A 19,115-nucleotide genomic window follows, 5' to 3' on the forward strand; every position below is an offset into this window, starting at 1 on the left:
GAAGCTGAAGGGGTGACTTTGTCACACTTTGTGAGTACTTCCACAGTGTTTGCAGAAATAGATACCAAGTAACAGATAGTTCTCCAGTCTCACAGCCAACATACAAGATCCACTGGCTGTAACTTGAACCTGCTCAGTTAGACATAAAGCACATGCTTTTAGCAATGGAGGCAAGCAATGAGATACGGTTACCGTGTATTAAATTTTTAAAGTTCAGACTGGATTCCTTTCCTAAAAGGCAGGCAATAATTTGAATAGCAATTAATTCAGAGACGTTCACAGGAGGATGAGTCTACAAAGGTTCCATGTTATTTTACAGTCTGAGAACCTGGGTACTATCCCCTCTTACCAGCTATTACAATTTCTAGAGGGAAAAAGAGAAGTAGCTTATTTCAGATTGCAGTAACTTCTGCAGAGCCCTGCTTTGAAGGTACTTCATCAGATGGGTGCATCCCCAGTAGTGACAAATGCCAACACCTTGGGCAAGGTCAGAGCTGGAGCAGTCCCATTATAGGAGTCCTTTTTCTTTCCAAACACAGATCAAAAGTTGTGATGCTATGTTGTACAGCATCATGAGTGAATCTATTTCTGGCATTCTCAGCACTCACAGCAGATGGGGCCACATAATAGTTTTGGCATTCCCAACATGCTGCTGCCAGTGTGACGCTGGGGGGTGGGAGGGCATGGTTAATGAGCTACTCCCAGGAGGCAACGTGTGGGGCACAGACATGTCCAGTGGCACACAGGCAGCATCTGGGAGCCTATGCAGGTACATACACACCCAGAGATCCTGTGGGCACTCTGCTTGGGTATTGCACAGCACATGGGCCACATGCACATGCGATTTTGGCTGCTTAGCAACTCCGTAACAAGACTGTCTCAGAAGGACACACCGTCTGTTTATTCTATAAATGTAAAACGTCCAATTAAAATTTGCATCCTATGTTGCAAAGAACACTGGAGCACTGTCTGCTTTTATAATGCCAAGTAGCATTATCAGTGTGGCACCTCCTCACCACAACAACAGTGCCAGAGGTTTCTGATAGATTGTTTCTGTGCAAAGCATTGGCCTCTTCGTCCAGCAAAAAGCTCCCTCTAGTTTTCTCCGCTCCTCTCTGTAAAGAGCTTGATTGGCCAGGAATTGCTTCCCTTGCAGCCAGCTTAAAAAAGCATCAGTGCTTTAAAAATAAGGATTCATTCTGTGTATAGGAAATAATTTTGAGTTTCAAGGCATGAGTGGGCAAAAATCTTGAAAAATATTGTTCTTAATCTCAGATGTCTTTTATAACACATTTGCTACAATTCTTAATTCAGAGCGATGTTCTGAGACTGAGTTGGCAAATGCTTGTGAGGGACTTTGAAAGTACCAGAAAATGGTATAGGACATAGAAGAATAATTATTAGTTTTATGGGTATTGGTAGAAGATTTACTCAGTTATTACGTTTTAGTAATTAAACAGCTAAGAAGCTGTAATCTGATTGAGTTAGAAAGAATTATTAGGAGGAAAAGATAAAGAATCATAGAATTACTTGGGTTGTAAGGTACCTTGAAGATCGTCCAATTCCAAATCCCCTGCTATAGGCAAGGACACTTTCTACTAGGCCAGGCTGCCCAGGGCCCCATCCAACATCCTTGAACATCTCCAGGGATGGGGCATCCACAGCTTCTCTGGGCAGCTGCCTCAGTGCCCTCTGAGTAAAAATTTCCTGCTAACATCCAAACTAAATTTCCCTTTTAGTTTAAAATCATTCTACCTTGTCCTATTACTACCTGCCCACGTAAAAAGTCAACCTCCCTCCTGTCTTAGGGTTCTGTCTTAGGGATAGATTTGATAAAACAGTTAGCATCTCACTGTTTTTTTTTTTCCCTGACCAAAATATTTTCACTTCAACAATTTTTTTTTTAATTAAATCAAAATGTAATCATCTGAATGAGAAATATCTGCTGGCTTTCCTCTTTGAAAATAGTTCTGCATGTTAACTTTTCAGTTTCATCTAATGTGAGTTATGTCTGGAGAGGGAGAAAAAAAAAAAGAAAAAAAAAAAGGAGATGAAAATGACAAGAGGCTATTAGTGCATATAACCTGCTATTTGATGTTCTCAGTGAGAACTCAGTGAGAGTGACATATACATAGGTAGCAAATAAGTTAGATTTCACTAAAAATCTTCCCTGAAGACATTTCTTAGCCACAAGTGTAAATAGAAGAAAAATATTTTAAAAAAAATAAAAGAAATTAGACCTTCATTTATCTTAAAAATTTACAGTCTGATGATTAATCAGCATGGCAATTTATAAAATTTGTCATAAAATATGATGGAAAGAAATATCTATAATCACGGAAATCCATACCTCATTTTCTTCAGGTAAAATCACCAACAGTTCTGTCTGAAACTTTGCAAGAAACTTAAAGGAGGCTTAGAGGTAGAATATGAAAGATTTGTGTGTAAAGGTAATGGTAAAGCCAAAAAAGACCTAATGGGTTAAAAGAGACTTGCATCTTTTATTTTGCAGTATTTGAGTTGAATTACTTATGTCAGTATGACAGATGGATTTTGCTACTTTGTTGGGGCACTGACAGACATTCTCCCTGGAAGCAGATGCACTGGTGGAGGATCTGCACACCTTGGCAGCTCAGTCGCTTTCTTCTACCCTCTCCTTCTCATAGTTCTTATTTATCTGCCAGCAGAGTAGTTTATACTTGACAGCCCTAGAGTCTGCTTCAGACAAAATCAGCTAGAAGCACTTGCATGAACTATCAGTAAGAACGATGCTCCAATAACAGAGTAATGATGAGGAATGGGGGTCAGGTACAACTTCCACTAGCCTCAGGTATTTTGTTCCAAACCTGCAACACTGCTGCAGTCCAAAAGCTATTTTGGGAACTTTACACAGAAATAGCTCTTGCTGAGCAAGGTTAGTGAATATAGTGTCAATGCCATCTGTAAAAGCTGTAAATTTAGTTCTCCTGGACAGAAAATGTGCATAGAAATTCAGCGTTTCCAAAGGAAATACAAAAGCTTTGTAGTAGTGAGCTACTGGTGAAGTAGCTGCTAACATAGCACTTTAACGGCACACAGCAGCAACTTTTTGGATCATTCTGAATGGCACTTTTAATGTGGGACATACGGCTTAGAAATCAGAACAGACAGCAGCTCTGTAAGTTTTTCCTTGCAGCCTGCTCAGTAATCATCATCTTGCTTTTCTTCTGAGGATCTCATCCCTATACATTCTTCATGCCTTTGTAACCTTTGATTTTTTGACACTGACCCACATAATGCAAGGCTTAGACCACTGAATGATTTTATAGTAATAGCTACATATTCCTCTCATTTACTATACATTTTGGCTGGAATGTATAAAGTGCCCTCGTAGGCTTATTGTTTGCATCACCTTGTCATTGTGCTGACCCTTGTAGCTTCAACACTGCAAATCTGTAATTCAGTAAGCTTCGCAGTTTAGACATATTGGTTCAAGTTCAGCTACAACAATTGTCCTCATTAACATCATAGAGCAGAACTGAGCAGAATTTGGCCCCATTTGTACAGATAACTTATTTCTACTATTTTGGGCTGTCATTATTGTGTTTAGTAAAATCATGTCAAACAAACCAAGTGTTAGCTGGTCATAAGCAAGAAGAAAGAATACGTTGTTATAAATACTAATCTCTGTTGCCATTTATAGGATTAAATATATTAAATATATTTCTGCATATTCCCACTGGCATGCTGACCAGGTCAGGGACAAGCTAAAACCGCTTCCAAAACTCACTCACATGGGTGCATGAGAAATCTTGTCTGTGTGTGCCAATAGCACCATATGTGTGAGGGTATACACCTGCACACATCTGGCTGCATGAGTTGCCTTATTTTCTGATGTGGAGAAGAGATCCTTCTAGTTATTTTCCATGAGGGACTACACATCATTCTTTTGCGCATATAATTTGTGCACAAGTTTGCAGACCAGTACTAGAGGAGCAAAGGAGGAGCAGCTCAGCTCAGAGCAGAGGAGCTGAGGGGAGGCCTCATGGCGGCTGCAGCTCCTCACAAGGAGCGGAGGGGCAGCGCTGAGCTCTGCTCTCTGTGACAGCGACAGGGCCCGAGGGAACGGCATGGAGCTGTGTCAGGGGAGGGGCGGGGGGAAGGGCTAGGGAAAGATTCTGCACCAGAGGGCGATGGGCGTGGAACAGGCTGCCCAGGACAGTGAGCGCGGCTGAAGCTGCTGGAGTTCAAGGAGCATTTGGACAACTCTCAGACATATGGTCTTTTTGAGTGTTCCTGTGTGGAGCCAGGGGTTGGAACCAGTGATTCTTGTGAGTCCCTGAGTCCAGAAGGACTGGGTTCCCATCAGTCAGCTGATGACTGACTCAGTGTCTAGCTCCAGTCATACCTAGTCCTTATCTCTTTCAGGGACAGGGTTGTGACCCATGAGTCCACTCTGCAGCAACAGAGTGCTCCAGAGCCTTTGAGAGGTCTCCCTTTGCATCCTTCTGCTCTGGGAAATGAAGTAATTGCAGCCTATTCACTGCTCTCCGTCATGAATCATAGGCTGTTCTTTGTCTTTCACTCCAGCATCACTGGTACATATTAAAAGTGGTATCTTTATACTTTATAGACAACTCCTGTTATGCATTGATGGGTTCATCCCTTCTTGTCCCACCACTACTTGTTTGACATCTTTATGACAGCAGTGACTCAAGCCTGTCCTCTGGCACTAATAGCTGTAACTGCATATGCCCAGAGCACACAGATAATCAGCACCTAAAAGGGCAGAGTTAAGAAATATTAATTGGTGAGAAGCCAAACTGCTCTATAATAATGCATCCTGACTCTTTAGAGGGAAAGATGGCAATGGTCTTTAGGCAGTTTGTAAGGCTTTTACAGTCCAGGCAAGAATGATGAGGAAAAAGGTCTGGTGCCTTCTCAGGGCAGAGGTGTGTTCTCTTTCCCCGCCTCACATTTTTTTGCCACATTGCTCTGTTCCTGTGCGGATTTCTCCATGTTCAAATCAGAACTCCCTTACTTTGAAGCTCAGGTCAGCACTGGGCAAGGCACTGGGCATTACTGTTGCCAAGAGCAGCCTGTCCTCTCTCAGTTGCATGCTTGTGCATAGACAGGGTCAGAGCGTGATTGAAGGGGGAGAGATGCACAAAAGCAGACCAGGCTTGAAATTAAATAGTCTTTGAAGCTTTTTCTTAACTAGTCTCACTCTGGCACAGACCCTTGCCTTGGGGGGATCATCCGGTGGAATAGCAATGACCTGGAGCTACTGCTCTGCCCACTCAAGCATGCAAGGAGGAGAATGTATCTCAAAAATGACCATATGAGAATATCTGGGCTGCAAAAAAATATTTGTAAAAGTTGTACAGTAACATTAAAAGAATGAAGACTTTACAGGTGTTTTTTTTTTTCTGAGTACAACTGATTTTTTTCAATAATAGTGAATGCTACACAGAAACAAAAAATGGAAAAATCCTAGTCGGTTAGACCTTTATCTCTTTCCTCATTTATTACTGGTGCCAATGAAGTAGCTGTCCTAATTAAAAAGAACTTACCCTTTCAAACAGAGGAGCTGGATTCTGATCCAAATGGCCTTGTAGAAAAGAAATTGCTGAATAAAGTCATTACTCTAATTAACATTTATGCTCCTAATGTTAACAATGTACTTGTAAAAGGAACCAGTAGCACAGCTATTCCTCCTTAAAGCATCTAATGGTCTGGTATGGGCACTGATTTTAGTTGCCCTTTGGTTATCAATTTAGACAGAACTACTAGGGGTGATTGCATTGTAAATCAAATATCTCCAGAAAGTCATTAATGAGCTAATGAGCGATAGATGTTTGTAGTGCTGAAAGACACAGCTGATAATGCCTATTTAGCCAAGTAGTGTACTTAAGTGTTCTCTGTTGCATATGGAAAGAAATGACCATATACCACTAACTAGATAATAACATACTAGCTGTTACACAGTCTGCTTCATGGTTTTATCTTCCACTTCCTAGCATTAGCCCAGTCCCCTGTGCTCTACATCCCTAAGCTGTTTCTGTGATTTGTAATTCACAGAGCTGTAGTTCAGAGCCCTGCATCTCAGTTTGACTTTGTTTATATATTTCTTGTCTCCCTTAGCATAAATCATAAAGACAGCTTAATTGGTTTATATTTCCGAAGCAGTTTGAAATGTGAAATGTTGTGTAAGTGTTCAAGGTTGTTATTACTTTGTGACTCTTCCTGAGCCATTTTCTTTCCAGAATGAAAATTAAAGAGAAATTATTTGCCATTTACAAGAGTAAATATGGTGAATTCTGTCATAAGCAATCACTCAAGTATCACCAAAAAAAACCCCTTTGTTTCACAGAACTGCACTTCTTAAATGACTGAACTTTGCACCTCTTTCATAACACTGTAAATCCATTAACATCACTGGAAGTATTTGAGTTATGCTCATGTGGAGAGAGAATTCAGTCTTTGATATCTGTATCTGTAAGGGAGTAGTCTTGTGAAAGTAAAAAGGTCCTAGGAAATACAGATCTTCCACATAGGTTTTGCTATAAATAAAACAACCATCCATTTGATAGACTTAGACTTTGAGATTATAATTTTTTTCACAGCAGGAATATCTACAATTGCATCAGTATTTAAAGTATAGAAATCTTAAAGATTGCTCTTCTAACAGATGCATATTTTAAGTAAAGAAATTACATATACCCAACTGATGTGGTTTTTATTTTCAAGAGTAGCCCTTTGGCTTTTCCTTAGGACCTGACCAGCACTGAGCATTACCAGAGAATTTTTATCAGCTGCGGTGTTCAAAAGCTGAAGACAGAGACAGATGTTTTTGCATTTAATTCCCTTTGTTGCTTCACTGGCTCACAGGGCAGAGTCAAGAGGTATCCATGACAAAGTAGAAAAGTCTTTTACCCTAGAACAGGATTTTAGGATCAGAAATGAAACAGCCAAGCAAAACAAGGACAGCCAACAAAAAGTAGCCTAGGGCAACACAGTGTGGCAATGGGAAAGAGAGAGATAAGAAACACTTGGACAGTTGTGTATGTTGGCTTCAATCTGTAATGACTGTGCAGACCACACATCAAAAACATTTGGCTGTCCTTGACAGAGAATAAAAAAAGATATAGGCCAGATTTTTCAGCTGTTGGTTTTTTTTTTCTTCAGTTGAAATTTTTAAGCAGTCAACCTGGTGAATAACAGTTCGTTTACTCTAGCTATTTTTAACTATTTGTCTAGCTGCCTTCAGGCAGTTGTTAGATGTTATCTCAGAGAGACAAAGTGAATGATGTGATAGTGTTTTAACATCCCTTGTTTCCACTGCTTATCAGCTCTCACTAGGGAAAAAACCTGTTTGCTTTGTATATTTCTAGCATAAATTAAGCACAAAATTTGGACCATCAACTCCAATAACAATTTAGTCTTCACTGACAACTTCAGCATTTCTCCAGTTCTTTGTGTGCAGAGATCTTTGGCCTTGGGACCAGTGTCTATCTGTGCCTAAATACTGTTATGGCCAGGAAATGAGTGGGAAGCCCCTAGACACTACACATTTCCGCAGCAATCTTATTCATGCCCAGATAATGTATAAAATGAATTTGACATATGACAAAGAGCCCATACTCTTGTGGCAATCGTGTTTTCTTGACAATCTTGAGGCCACTTTCCAGGTGGTCTTGTAGTAGCTGAAGCAACAAGGGGTTACTTAAGATCTCACATTGCACTCCCCAGAGTGCCATACCGGAGTGAAAGTGACCCTTCGTTCCTTTGGGAAGAATGACACTGTGAAACAAATAATTTCAGGTACTTAAGGAAGAAAAAGCTAGAAATGGCCCGATTATATAGTTTGGGAATGAGAAGACTCAAGTGAGCCACCTTCATTCCTTAGGAAATCATAGAATCATAGAATGGTTTGGGTTGGAAGGGATCTTTAGAGACCATCTAGTTCCATCTGCTCTGCCATGGGCAGACACACCTTCCACTAGATCAGGTTGCCCAGAGCCCCACCCAGCCTGGCCTTGAACAATTCCATGGATGGGGCATCCACAGCTTTTCTGGGCAGCCAATGCCTTATGACTCTCATAAGGGAGAATCTCTTCCATATGTAGTCTAAATCTCCCCTCTAGTTTAAAGCTGTTACTTGTTGTCCTATTGCTACACTCCCTGACAAAAAGTCCCTATACAGTTTTCCTCTAGGCTCCCTTTCACTACTGGAAGGCCACAGTGAGATCTTCCATGAGCCTTCTCTTCTCCAGGCTGAACAAGCTCAACTCCGTCAACCTTCCTTCATAGGACAGGCGCTCCAGCCCTCTGAGCTTCCTCATAGCCCTTCTCTGGATTCACTCCAACTATCCAAGATTACTTCCTTCCCTACTCTGTTCTTCTGCAAACATGTGATGAAATGACACCAGGAAATATCTATCACATCAAACCCTAATATTAATTTGCTTGCTTCTAATCTGTGTGTGCAAGAGGTCTATCTAGGACGATCTGCAGATGCCTTTTTGGGCAAATAAGACAAAGATTTTCTGTGCACCTCTCCAACTGACAAGACAGGCTTTTCCTGTAGCAGCTTCAGTGAATGAATAGAAAAATTACAGGGATATATTCTTTCTGGGAAAAGTAAAGTTTGCAGAAAATGTCAGACAAAATAAACAGCCTAGACTGCTTCTCTGAGGTTGTCAAAAGGAAGTTGGAGACAACAGGTTTCCAACTATAAGCCCATTAAAATGCTACTGTGTTATTGTAAATATATCCTTTAAAAATGAGCCTAAATTCCTATAAAAAGGGTAATACAGAACTAGTCAAACTTGAGAAGGATTTTTCCAGCATCTTGTTTCAGTCAAAAGACAGTTAAGGTAGTCAGGAGTGTGAGACCTCAACAAAATACATTTTTTAGCAAACTCATGAGAAAGTGGAGGTTTCAGATTAAATCTAGCGTCGTTCTTTAGAAGGTGAGGTCAGATGACAGGATTGCTTTAAAATGTGTAAAATACAGTAAAATAGTTACTAATATATTTATCAAGCTGAATCATTGCACAGTTTTGTTCCAGTGTCTTGCATTCATACTTCTGTGATTCTTGTTTGTAACGTTCCTTAAATAAGTTACAGTAGCTTTTTAAGGAACTTTTATCTAGATCTTTCACTTCGGTTTCGCTCAGTGTAAAATCAAAACTTGGGAGCTAAAGGTCTCTTTATATTTCCTGGCAGCTGGGAGATGTATGATGATGTGCAATGTGCACAGCAGCTGATAAACAATCATCTCCCTTCTAGGCTGTTATTTAAAATTGATTTATTCTGCTGCTCAGAGGGAAATACAAACTTGAAGCATATTTGGGAGAAAGAAGGTCAGGACCTTAATCTTTGTGGAGCAAGCCTCTTCCTTTCCCATAGCCACCTCCACCTGAACTTAACACAGGATGGTTTATAGCTACTTTATCTGAAATGTATTTCTACCTTCAATCCATGGGATTCTAAGGTCTGATGGGAGAACAGTTATTTCCCAACTGCAAAAGATTTTGTGTTCAAGAAAGTTATTTTTATTCACCTTGTTTGGTCTTGGAAGAATTTAAAGGAATGATGAAAACACTTAAAGCAGTATCTTATTCTTTAAAGGTGAAACTGTTCTTTCTGCTTGATTCTTGTACTTTTAGTCATAACTGTATGTGCCTAAATTCGTAGATGGGACTGCTAATAGCTAAAAGATTCAGTAACAGATGAGGAATGCAGAATATTTATAGGATAAAACCACTCTAGTACTTTTTTAAGGAAAAAAAAAAAAGAACAGCTAAAGAAGCTATATAAAATGGAAGAACTATGAAAGCAAAGTCAGAGAAAAGAGTCTGAAATCTCTAAAAAAGAGTAAAGCACAAAGTAACTTTTCCAAGGAAAATATATATTTTAAATGCATATTAACTTTGTATGTCTTAATTTGGATGTCTTCAGAATTTCTGAAAAAAAAATTTTATTCAGATCACCTCCTATGCAGATATTATATACTCCATCAGTCTTTTAAGAATTGATTTGCTACTAATATTTATCACAAAAAAGAAACCTAATTAAGAAACTGAAACAATCTCATATATTCTTACTTTAACAGTCTTTTCCCAGTCTGTCTGGAAAAAATATAGAGAGATCTTACTAGGAGCAGCTGAGGTCCTGGAGCAAGAGATGAGGAGCCAATCTGTGATGCTGGAAAGTTTGACAGCCTGGCTATCTCTGCTCCTGTATTTGTGAATTTAGAAACTTCCTCTGCTATTGCATTCACTCGCGGCCAGAACACTCTTGGGCAAAAATCCGCAGCTATAATTAGTGATTTAATTTTAATGTAGATGAATAGACAATCCTGAAGCCAGTTATTAAAATGTCATTAGTTGACACAGAAGTTAGCATATCTGCCTAATGTCTGTTAGCAGAAGCTGCAGAGACCAACCTAAATGAGAACGCTGCCTGGGGAAGAGTTGCAGCAACACAAGTCATCCAAAATCTCCCTGTCTCTGTGAAACAGCTGGCGAGCCCTTGCCAGAAAATGTTCAAGTGTTCATAGGGAATGCGTTGGCAATGTAAGCACAACATTTTCTTAACACTGCCCTGTCTGTTCTAGCAGAACCCTGAGATTTCTGGAAGATCATGAAATCATAGAATCATTGTGGTTGGAAAAGACTTCTAAGATCGTCTAAAACAGCTGTCAGTCCATTAACACCATGCCTATTTGTTCCTTGTGAGTAGCTTTGGCCCTATCAAAAGCCCAATACAGTAAGAGCAAGGATGAAAAACAGATTTTATAATAAGTAGCCCTGGGGATCTATATATCCAACAAATAGGGAATTATTTCTGTGTATCATGTATGACTAACTCTGACACTATGCCAAAAGTAAATAAATTTTAATTTAATTTTTTAATTCAGATGTTAATGTAATAGCAAGGGTCAGAGAAATAAACAATCTGGATTCAAAGGCTTAGTTAGAAAAAGTAGGGAAAGACTTCAGGATCTTCAGCCACTGGCTGAACATAAAGAAACTGAAGCTTAGCTGCAAAGTTTAACTGTAAAGTGAGAACACCATGGAAGTTTACAGATGTGTTCAAAAATGCAATCAGAAATCTACATTTAATAGTAATTTTTGTTTTCTTAAGTCCTGAGAGGTCTACTTTTTCTGACCTCTTTACCATCTTAATGTCACAATCATCTTGAGCAAAAATAATATGAGAATCTAAAATGAAAAGGGTTTAGAAGGCGTTACTTTTGAATTCCACTTTAGCATCAATACTAGGAGTTATGCAACTTTGATCCATCAAGCAGCACTGCAAAACCATCATGAAAATGTATGAACCCAAGAACAAAATCCACTCACCCAACCTTACAGCAGTGATTAAAAAAGCCCTAATTATAGTCTAGTCAGCCGTCAAAATAAATTACTCACTCATGGTGAGTGGGTGAAAAGAAGTTTGTAAGGCTTCCTTAAGGAGGTGGTAATTGTCTTGAATTTTGTTAAAATACATCACTAATTATATTTTAACAGTGTCTATATACTGTTTTCCTCTTTGGGAATCTTATAAGGTGGTTGCAAGAATTTCAAGAGAAAGCTTGAACAGTTTTAAATTATTCTACATCTGCACTGCAAAGCATGTTTTAGGACATACTGAAGAATGGTCTAAAAGCCATACATAGGTGACCAGAAAAATCAGAATAAAATAATGTAATATGAATTTGCTGATTGATTGGACCTCAAGTATGTTACAAAACCAAATTAATCCTGCCTACTTCCATGGTAAAGCAGTGTGTGGATCTGACCGAGCAGTGAAGTGAGAGCATGGTAATGCCACATGTTTGACCCCTGGAGACCTACGTAGAGTTCATAAAGTCCATGAGGCCTGCATTTAAGGAATCTTCAAGATCTGTTGTACACAGATGCCATACCCTCCAAAGAAGGTGTCTGCAACTCATTCACCTGGATTATGTTGAACATTGATTGCAAAGTTCATGAGACCACAAGCCACTTACGATCTTGCTCTGCTGGTTATGCTGCCAGTGTGTTGGTCCTGCCCTAATTAATACCAAAACACAGGCTTTCATTTCTGCTGTCTTCTGGAGCTTGCCAAAAACATGCACTTAAAATTGCATCCAGAGAATGCTCAGTGCCTGGACTGCAGACTGGAGAAGACTGAATCCTGTTGTCCCAGGGCTTACAGACTATGAGCCACTACAGATGGAGATAGTTTTTAGATCTCCTTTCATTGTTATGTTGCACTGTTAATATTTTTTAAAAATCTCATTTTTGCTAGCTTTGTACTATCATTTAGATGATGTTAGGACACCTTTATTATGCAAGGGCTGCTCCCAAAGTAATGCCTCCTATTCTGTTATGTTGCACCCTGGTGTCAGAGGCGGATGTTGGTTTTATGGCAGGAGGGGTTGAACATTCCCACCAGCATTCCACTACATTTTGCTGCTGTGTGATAGATGGCAGCAAAAGGGCAGTCATGGAAGTGCATATGAAGCAGAAGTGTGTCACTGAATTCCTCCATGCAGAAAGAATGGCACCCACTGACATTCATTGACACTTGCTGAACGTTTATGGAGACCAAGTAGTGGATGTGAGCACAGTGAGGCAGTGGGTGGTGCATTTCAGCAGTGGCGACAGGAACAGTGGGTCACCTCCACTGGTGTGGATTGTTATGAGTGCAGCATGCAGGCTCTTGTTCATTGCTGGTGAAAATGCATAGCTAATAGTGGTGACTGCAATGAATAGTGTTTTGTAGCTGAGAATTTGCTCTATTAAGTGGAGTTATTGTACTCTTTGTAGCTGTTGTGGTTTCCATGGAAGTAACAAGGAGGCATCACTTTTGGAGCGACCTATGTAAATAATAATTTGAAAGATGCTTCTTGATGTATGCAGTGGGCCTCTAGTAATTAACAAATGCAGCTATCACCTTTGAAACAAATAATAGAATATTCTCATTTATTAATTTAATTAGAAGTTTAGCCAATTTTGCTTACGCAAACTCTATATACCACTTCAATTACTTGTTTTTCATGTGTATTTGTGATCAGTATGTGATCAAATATCACATGTACATCTTACATCCCGCCAATAATTAGACTTCATGTTACTTTCCTCTTCATTTAGTATCAGTAGTCGGTGACTATGTAAGAAATATGAGGAGATTTCGCATTCATCATCACATTCGCAGTTATTGTTCTAATAACTGAAAAACAAGATTAGTCTTTTACATTTCATTGTGGCTGACTCGCTGAACTTGGACTGATACTTCAGCAACTGAAAGCTATATAAACAGTACAGACAAATCAGTCTAAATGAGAGTGCTGAGTAAGCAGAAGTTGGGATGTATTTGCTGGGTATTGTTTCAGCCCATTCTGAAAATAAGTGTGAAGAGGAATGTGTATCTTATTCTGGACTCAGAATCCGAGTCCCAGATGTGACTTGGAAATACTCATATTAAGAGCTTTTGGCTCTGGCATGTCTCTTATTTTGTGTGATTATTCATTCTTGCTATCATCTCCTAGTTCCTCAGCAACATCTTTAACATTTTGTAACACATTTTTAAACTAGAATTTTTTGTTTGTTAAATGAGACCAGTGAAGCTACAGGAACTTTTGAAATATTGCCATTCCTACAAAACCTGATGGTTTCAGGCTGGACGAGGTACTTCAGGCTAGATGGGGCTCTGAGCACCCTGATCTAGCTGTCTAGATGCCCTGGTCATTGCAGGTAAGTTGGACTAGATTGACCTTTAAAAGTCCCTTCCAACTCAAATGATTCTATGATTCTTTGAAGACAGAGGTGCAGACCTGGCAAAAAGCCCTCCTTCCCCTCCCTTCCCTTCTTTTGCTCCCTGCAGGACAAAAGAAAGTGGAATGTCCCACCCTGTGCCATATTTTTGGTCTTTTCACATCAGTACAGGGGACATCACTAGATCTGAGCCGTGTTATCACTTCAGCATGATGACTCTTCTGCTTCTATACTCCCACCAAAAAAAACATTTTTTCTTTCCAAAAGGGCTTACCATTTCTGCGGAAACAAGTTCAGATCTATTGCTCCATCATCAAACACTTTATCGATAAAAGTTTTACTACTTCCTGACATAGGTGAGCTCAGGTTAAGGAAAAAAATACAGCTGTGTTAGCCTCTTCATTTCCTACCTTTTGTGCCCCTCTTGATTTCCTGATCTGTTCTCTGCCACCAGGGCTAACCTCCCCAGTAATTTTATCTGACTCTCTGCAGTATTAGGGAGACCTTTTCATACAGCTTAGGAGTGGCAGGGAACACTCAGGAGCTGTAACTATGGCTTCCAAGACATTTCAACAGCAAAGACAGGTTAGGTTAGACCATCTGCAGTGTTCAGCTGCACTTGGAAATAGGAGCACTGAGACAAGCAGGCACAGCAGCGAGATAGATTAAGCAGTGGTGGCATTTCTGCAATTAAATACTCGCTCTGCACTGCCTGTCTGCGTGAAGGCTTTTAGCCAGGTCTCATGCAAAGAGCTTAGCTTTAGTGCTGCTGGCTTCAGCTGACCTCCTGACTTTGTGCTGGGGTGGCAGGGAGCATGCACACATTTTATAAATGCAGCCAGGAGACACTTGAGGAAGAGGGCAGCAGCACTGAGCCAAACCAAAGGGAACTGTACCCTGTGCCCATCTCTCCTGCAGCCCCTTAGTTGATGTTAAAGCCAATAATATAAGAACAGGGAAGGCATGCAGAGATACATCTCCACTCCAGCAATCTCTATTGTATGGATAACTTGATTCTAAGTTTCTACCTTCAGATTTAATAGACTTTCATGATTCTTTCTTCTTTGTCTTTGTATTGTTGCTTTTTGACTGTTTCCGTGATACTGACTGCATCTGGCAGTGAATGCCACTATTTTCTTATACTGTGAAAAAAAAAATAACATTTCTTTTGCTCATTTTAAATCTGTTAATTTCATTGGGCATCCTCTTGTTCTCATGCAGTGAGAAGCCAGGCATCCGTTCATTTGTTTTCTAGGCACTTTCCCAGGTTTCTCCTGATTTTGTACATATCTGCCATATCCCCCTTCATTGTCCCTCTTCCAAGCTGAAAGCTCCAAATCAATTTAAGCAGTTCCAAGCTTTAATTGCCCTTCTTTAGTTCCCCCATGTAATTTTTGAGAGGCAAGGACAGGAACAGCAGGCAGCATTCAAAAGGGAGGGTACTATGGGGTTTTGAGTAGTGTTGGAAAGGTGTTTGCTGTTTTGTGCTCCATTCCTTTTTCCAAAGCTCCTACACATATGGTTCTTTGACTTCCAAGAAGCATAATGTCTGTGTTCTCTTTCAGTAAGCTTTATTTTTTTATTATTAATTCGTTGGCTTTTTTAAATTAAACGCAATTGAAATTATTTCTTTGGTGTGCTTTTTGTACATACAGGAAGCTGAATTGCAGTGTCTTATTATCAGTGTTTCAACAGTATCAATTTGAATCTATCTCATGCAAGATAAAAGAACTGCTTTTATCATAGATTTTCCAAACATAATTGCAGCAAAAGTTATGTTGTTTAAAAATTTAGTCTCCGCATTATACCCAGATACAACATTTGCTGAGGCTGTATGAGAGCAAATCCCATCATTATCATGTTTTGTCTTCACTGACTTGCCTAGCATGTTACCACTGAGGTTGGAAAGTCCATAGCAAGCCAATGTGCTAAGCTCAAAGGCTTAGCTAAGGAATTTTAGTGCCCGGAGAAGCTTTTTTTGATACAGGTTACAACTGACATTGATTCTAATTTTTCTTTAATACAGCATTGTTCTTTCATTGAAATGTCTGGTCCTCATCCTATATATATATTTTCCTTTGGAACTGTACAGATTTTTTTATCATTTTTAAGATACACTGATTATGTCAAGATATGTGGTCCAGTATCTTATTGGCATTGCTTATGAATACATTTGAATTAAGATAGATAGATAGAATAGATAATAGTTCAAAACTGACTTTTAAATCAATGATTTGTTGATCATAGAATATACAGTGCTATGACAGAGAGCAGAAGTTGGAAATTACATTACATTACATTACATTTTCAGTTTGAAACCGAAAGAATGGAATCTACTTTGGATCCTAATCTTAAATGTAAAGTGTTTCTGGGACTGTTGAGCCTAGAGAAGAGAAGACTGAGAAGGGACCAGTGCTTATAAATATGTAATGTGCAGGAGTCAAGTGGATGGGGCAAGGCTCTTCAGTGGTACCCAGCTCCAGAGCACTGGGCACAAACTGGAACATAGCAAGTTCCATACAAACATGAGGGCAAACTCCTTTATTGTGGGTGTGACAGAGCACTGCAACAGGCTGCCCAGAGAGGTTGTGGAGTCTTCTCTGGTGATACTCAATACCTGCCTGGAGGCTTTCCTGCGTAAGCTACTTTCTTGGGAGCCTGCTTTAGCAGGGGCTGGACTTGGTGATCTCCAGAAGTCCCTTCCAACCTCTACAATTCTGTGATTCTGCAATATACTGTATTCATGGACATGTTCTTTGTCGTGACTTTTGTCTGTCTCCCAGTGATGCGTACAGTCACTCACTCAAAATGAAAAAGTGTTTAATACCCAAAAAGAGAATGAGCATGCCCTTCATTTAAAATGTCTTTTATTCTTAATCCTCTTATCTACTATTCAGAATATTAGCATTAGTGCTAATTACTACTGCAGCAGCTTTTATTTGACAATGGCAAAATTAAGAACAAGAGGATAAAAGCCAAGGTACCACACTTTTAATTTCAGATTGTATCACATCAGACCTATAACCTTTAGATTTCTGAGCTGATATTTATGAAATCAGTGGACAAGTTTTTTAAAGCTTATGGCAGCACTTTCACTTTCAGACTGGTAAAATGGTTTAGGTCACAGAGGAATTTTTTAGATTTGACAACCTTGTTTTTTTCAAAATATGTATCGTTTCAGACATGCTTCTCACCAATATAGTATTGTTCTCACACGGGTATGAAACTAGATTTTCAGTCTAGCTGTGTTTCGAAGATGATCAGTTTTCAAGTATTCTCAAAATACCCCAAGTAGGATGGTAATTGGACCATCAGAGCTTGACAAGTGACCAAGTCTGATTTTGGCATTTTTTTGAGATATGGTTTTGTAACTGAGTCAATGCATATTTCCCTTCCCCTTTTAGACCCAGTCCTGCTTCCCTTCCTTAGCTCCCTTAGAGAAACTAGAGCATGGGTGGACAGGCAACAGCTAGCCATGCAAAGGCACAGCTCACTCCTCCCTGACATCCAGGCTCCACATTAAACCTGCTGCCATCCCATAAAATCACAAGAAAATCTTCAACAAGTCAGTTTTTCATTACGCCAGCCCTAAGCCCAGAGTGAGTATGAAGGCCATTTAACACAGTAAGTTCTCTAGTGTATTACAATTACAGAAACATCTGTTATGAATAATGTTTTCCTAAACCACTGTGAAAATTCACAGAGTATTCAGTACTTGTAAGACCGCTCAATTACTTACCCATATTGAAGTGGTCATGTGGCTGAACATTGTAATTCAGTGGGAACATACAGGAATGCCAGAAATAATATTTACTCTACCTGCAAAGTACCTCTTATGATGCTTTACTGCATAGATTAACACATTTCTGTATCTGTTTTACACTCCTAATGTAGCTGAAATCATTACTGCAAGTTACATTATTATTTGATTGAAGCTCTAAATTGTGGTCTAGAAATACCTTCAGCGCCTTCCTTAGGTAGGTGCTTTTTCCTTTGGAGAAGTGTCTCTGAGCTAGACAGTATATTTAGTTTCCCATATTAACTGCAGAAAATCTACTGATAAGGCATGTGCACTGCCCTGCAAGGCAACTTTCAGATGCCAAAAAAGTAACTTTGTATAGTGTGTCTTTATGTCTTTTATTACTCTTTATATTCTCTTCTACAAAGGATTCACTAATATTTTCAACATTCTTTTACTTAATTATGTTAATATTTTATTTTTAACTATACTTTACAGACAAATTTGAGCTATCTGTAAGAAACCATTTTTGAGACCAAATGTGCTAAAAATGCAAGCACACTGATATAGATAGATAAGATCACACCATGGTCCATCCAGTCTAGTAATCCTTCTGACAGAAAGTAGATGATTCAGAAGTTGCCAGAAATTCCTTGAGACAAATAGAGAGTAATCTGCCAGCCACCTTAAATCTTCTCAGAATTTCTCAGTACTCTGATAATTTTAAGCCCTAAAGCATAAGGTTTCATCTTTCTTTGAAAATATATTAGCATTAACTATTACAAGAAGGTTTGCTCATGAATAGCAAAAATTTGACAAATACGAAAAATGAGATAGTGCAGGCATTGCTGAAAACTGCAAATCTCTGTATCACTGAAAAATTATTTGCTTTCCAAGCAGGTAAGATAATTTTAGGAGGTAAGAAAATGATAAGATTTGGTGAGTAATCAATATGTTTATGGTCCTTTTGATGCTTCAGAAACTCTTGTATTGTGGCATAAATGTTAATTTGTCTTAACTAGTAGTTTGAAATGAGAAAACAGCTCTGATATGTTGCCTGTTTCTCAGGTATTTTGGTGAGAGGAATATTAATATACCCTGTTAAAGTTTCAAGAAGTGTCAATATAGTTATATTTGTGAACATGATTTTTCCACTAGTGTTGGCACCAAAAAAATAGCTATTTCTTGAAAATTAAGGTTTAACTTTGTGGAAAACTTTTTGAACTCATATTACCTGATGAACGAGCAGAAAATCCCATTAATCTAAGCCAAGAGAAGCAGCAGCAGCAGATTCACTTCTGCTAATTTGTGTGCTATTCTTTCTCTTTTCTTTCCAGACAACTATTACGGCACTCCGAAGCCTCCAGCAGAACCAGCTCCATTATTGGTAAATGTAACAGATCAGATCCTTCCAGGTGCCACTCCTGGGGCTGAAGGCAAACGTAAAAGGAATAAGTCTGTGAGCAATATGGAGAAGACAGGTATTGAACCACCCGAGGAAGAAGAGGAAGAAAGACCTGTGGTCAATGGAAATGACGTGACAGTAACACCAGGTTTGTTCTTCCTTCTCACTTTGCAGTGCATTTCTGTTATTCACAAAGTCCCCAGTAATCTCCTGCAATGAG

General features: G+C 39.3%; 1 protein-coding gene across 11 annotated transcripts in view; it reads left to right on the forward strand.

Moving 5' to 3' along the window:
- MAGI2 (membrane associated guanylate kinase, WW and PDZ domain containing 2) overlaps positions 1–19,115 on the forward strand; it is a 735,464-nt gene that overhangs the window by 457,142 nt on the left and 259,207 nt on the right. For all 11 annotated transcript variants that reach the window (XM_021384489.1, XM_021384488.1, XM_021384490.1 and 8 more), the window contains one exon: positions 18,828–19,043. In XM_021384489.1, the coding sequence (XP_021240164.1) occupies positions 18,828–19,043 (216 nt within the window). The remainder of the gene's footprint in view (positions 1–18,827; positions 19,044–19,115) is intronic.

This window comes from Numida meleagris, chromosome 1, assembly GCF_002078875.1.
Source record: "Numida meleagris isolate 19003 breed g44 Domestic line chromosome 1, NumMel1.0, whole genome shotgun sequence".
Taxonomy (NCBI): Eukaryota; Metazoa; Chordata; class Aves; order Galliformes; family Numididae; genus Numida; species Numida meleagris.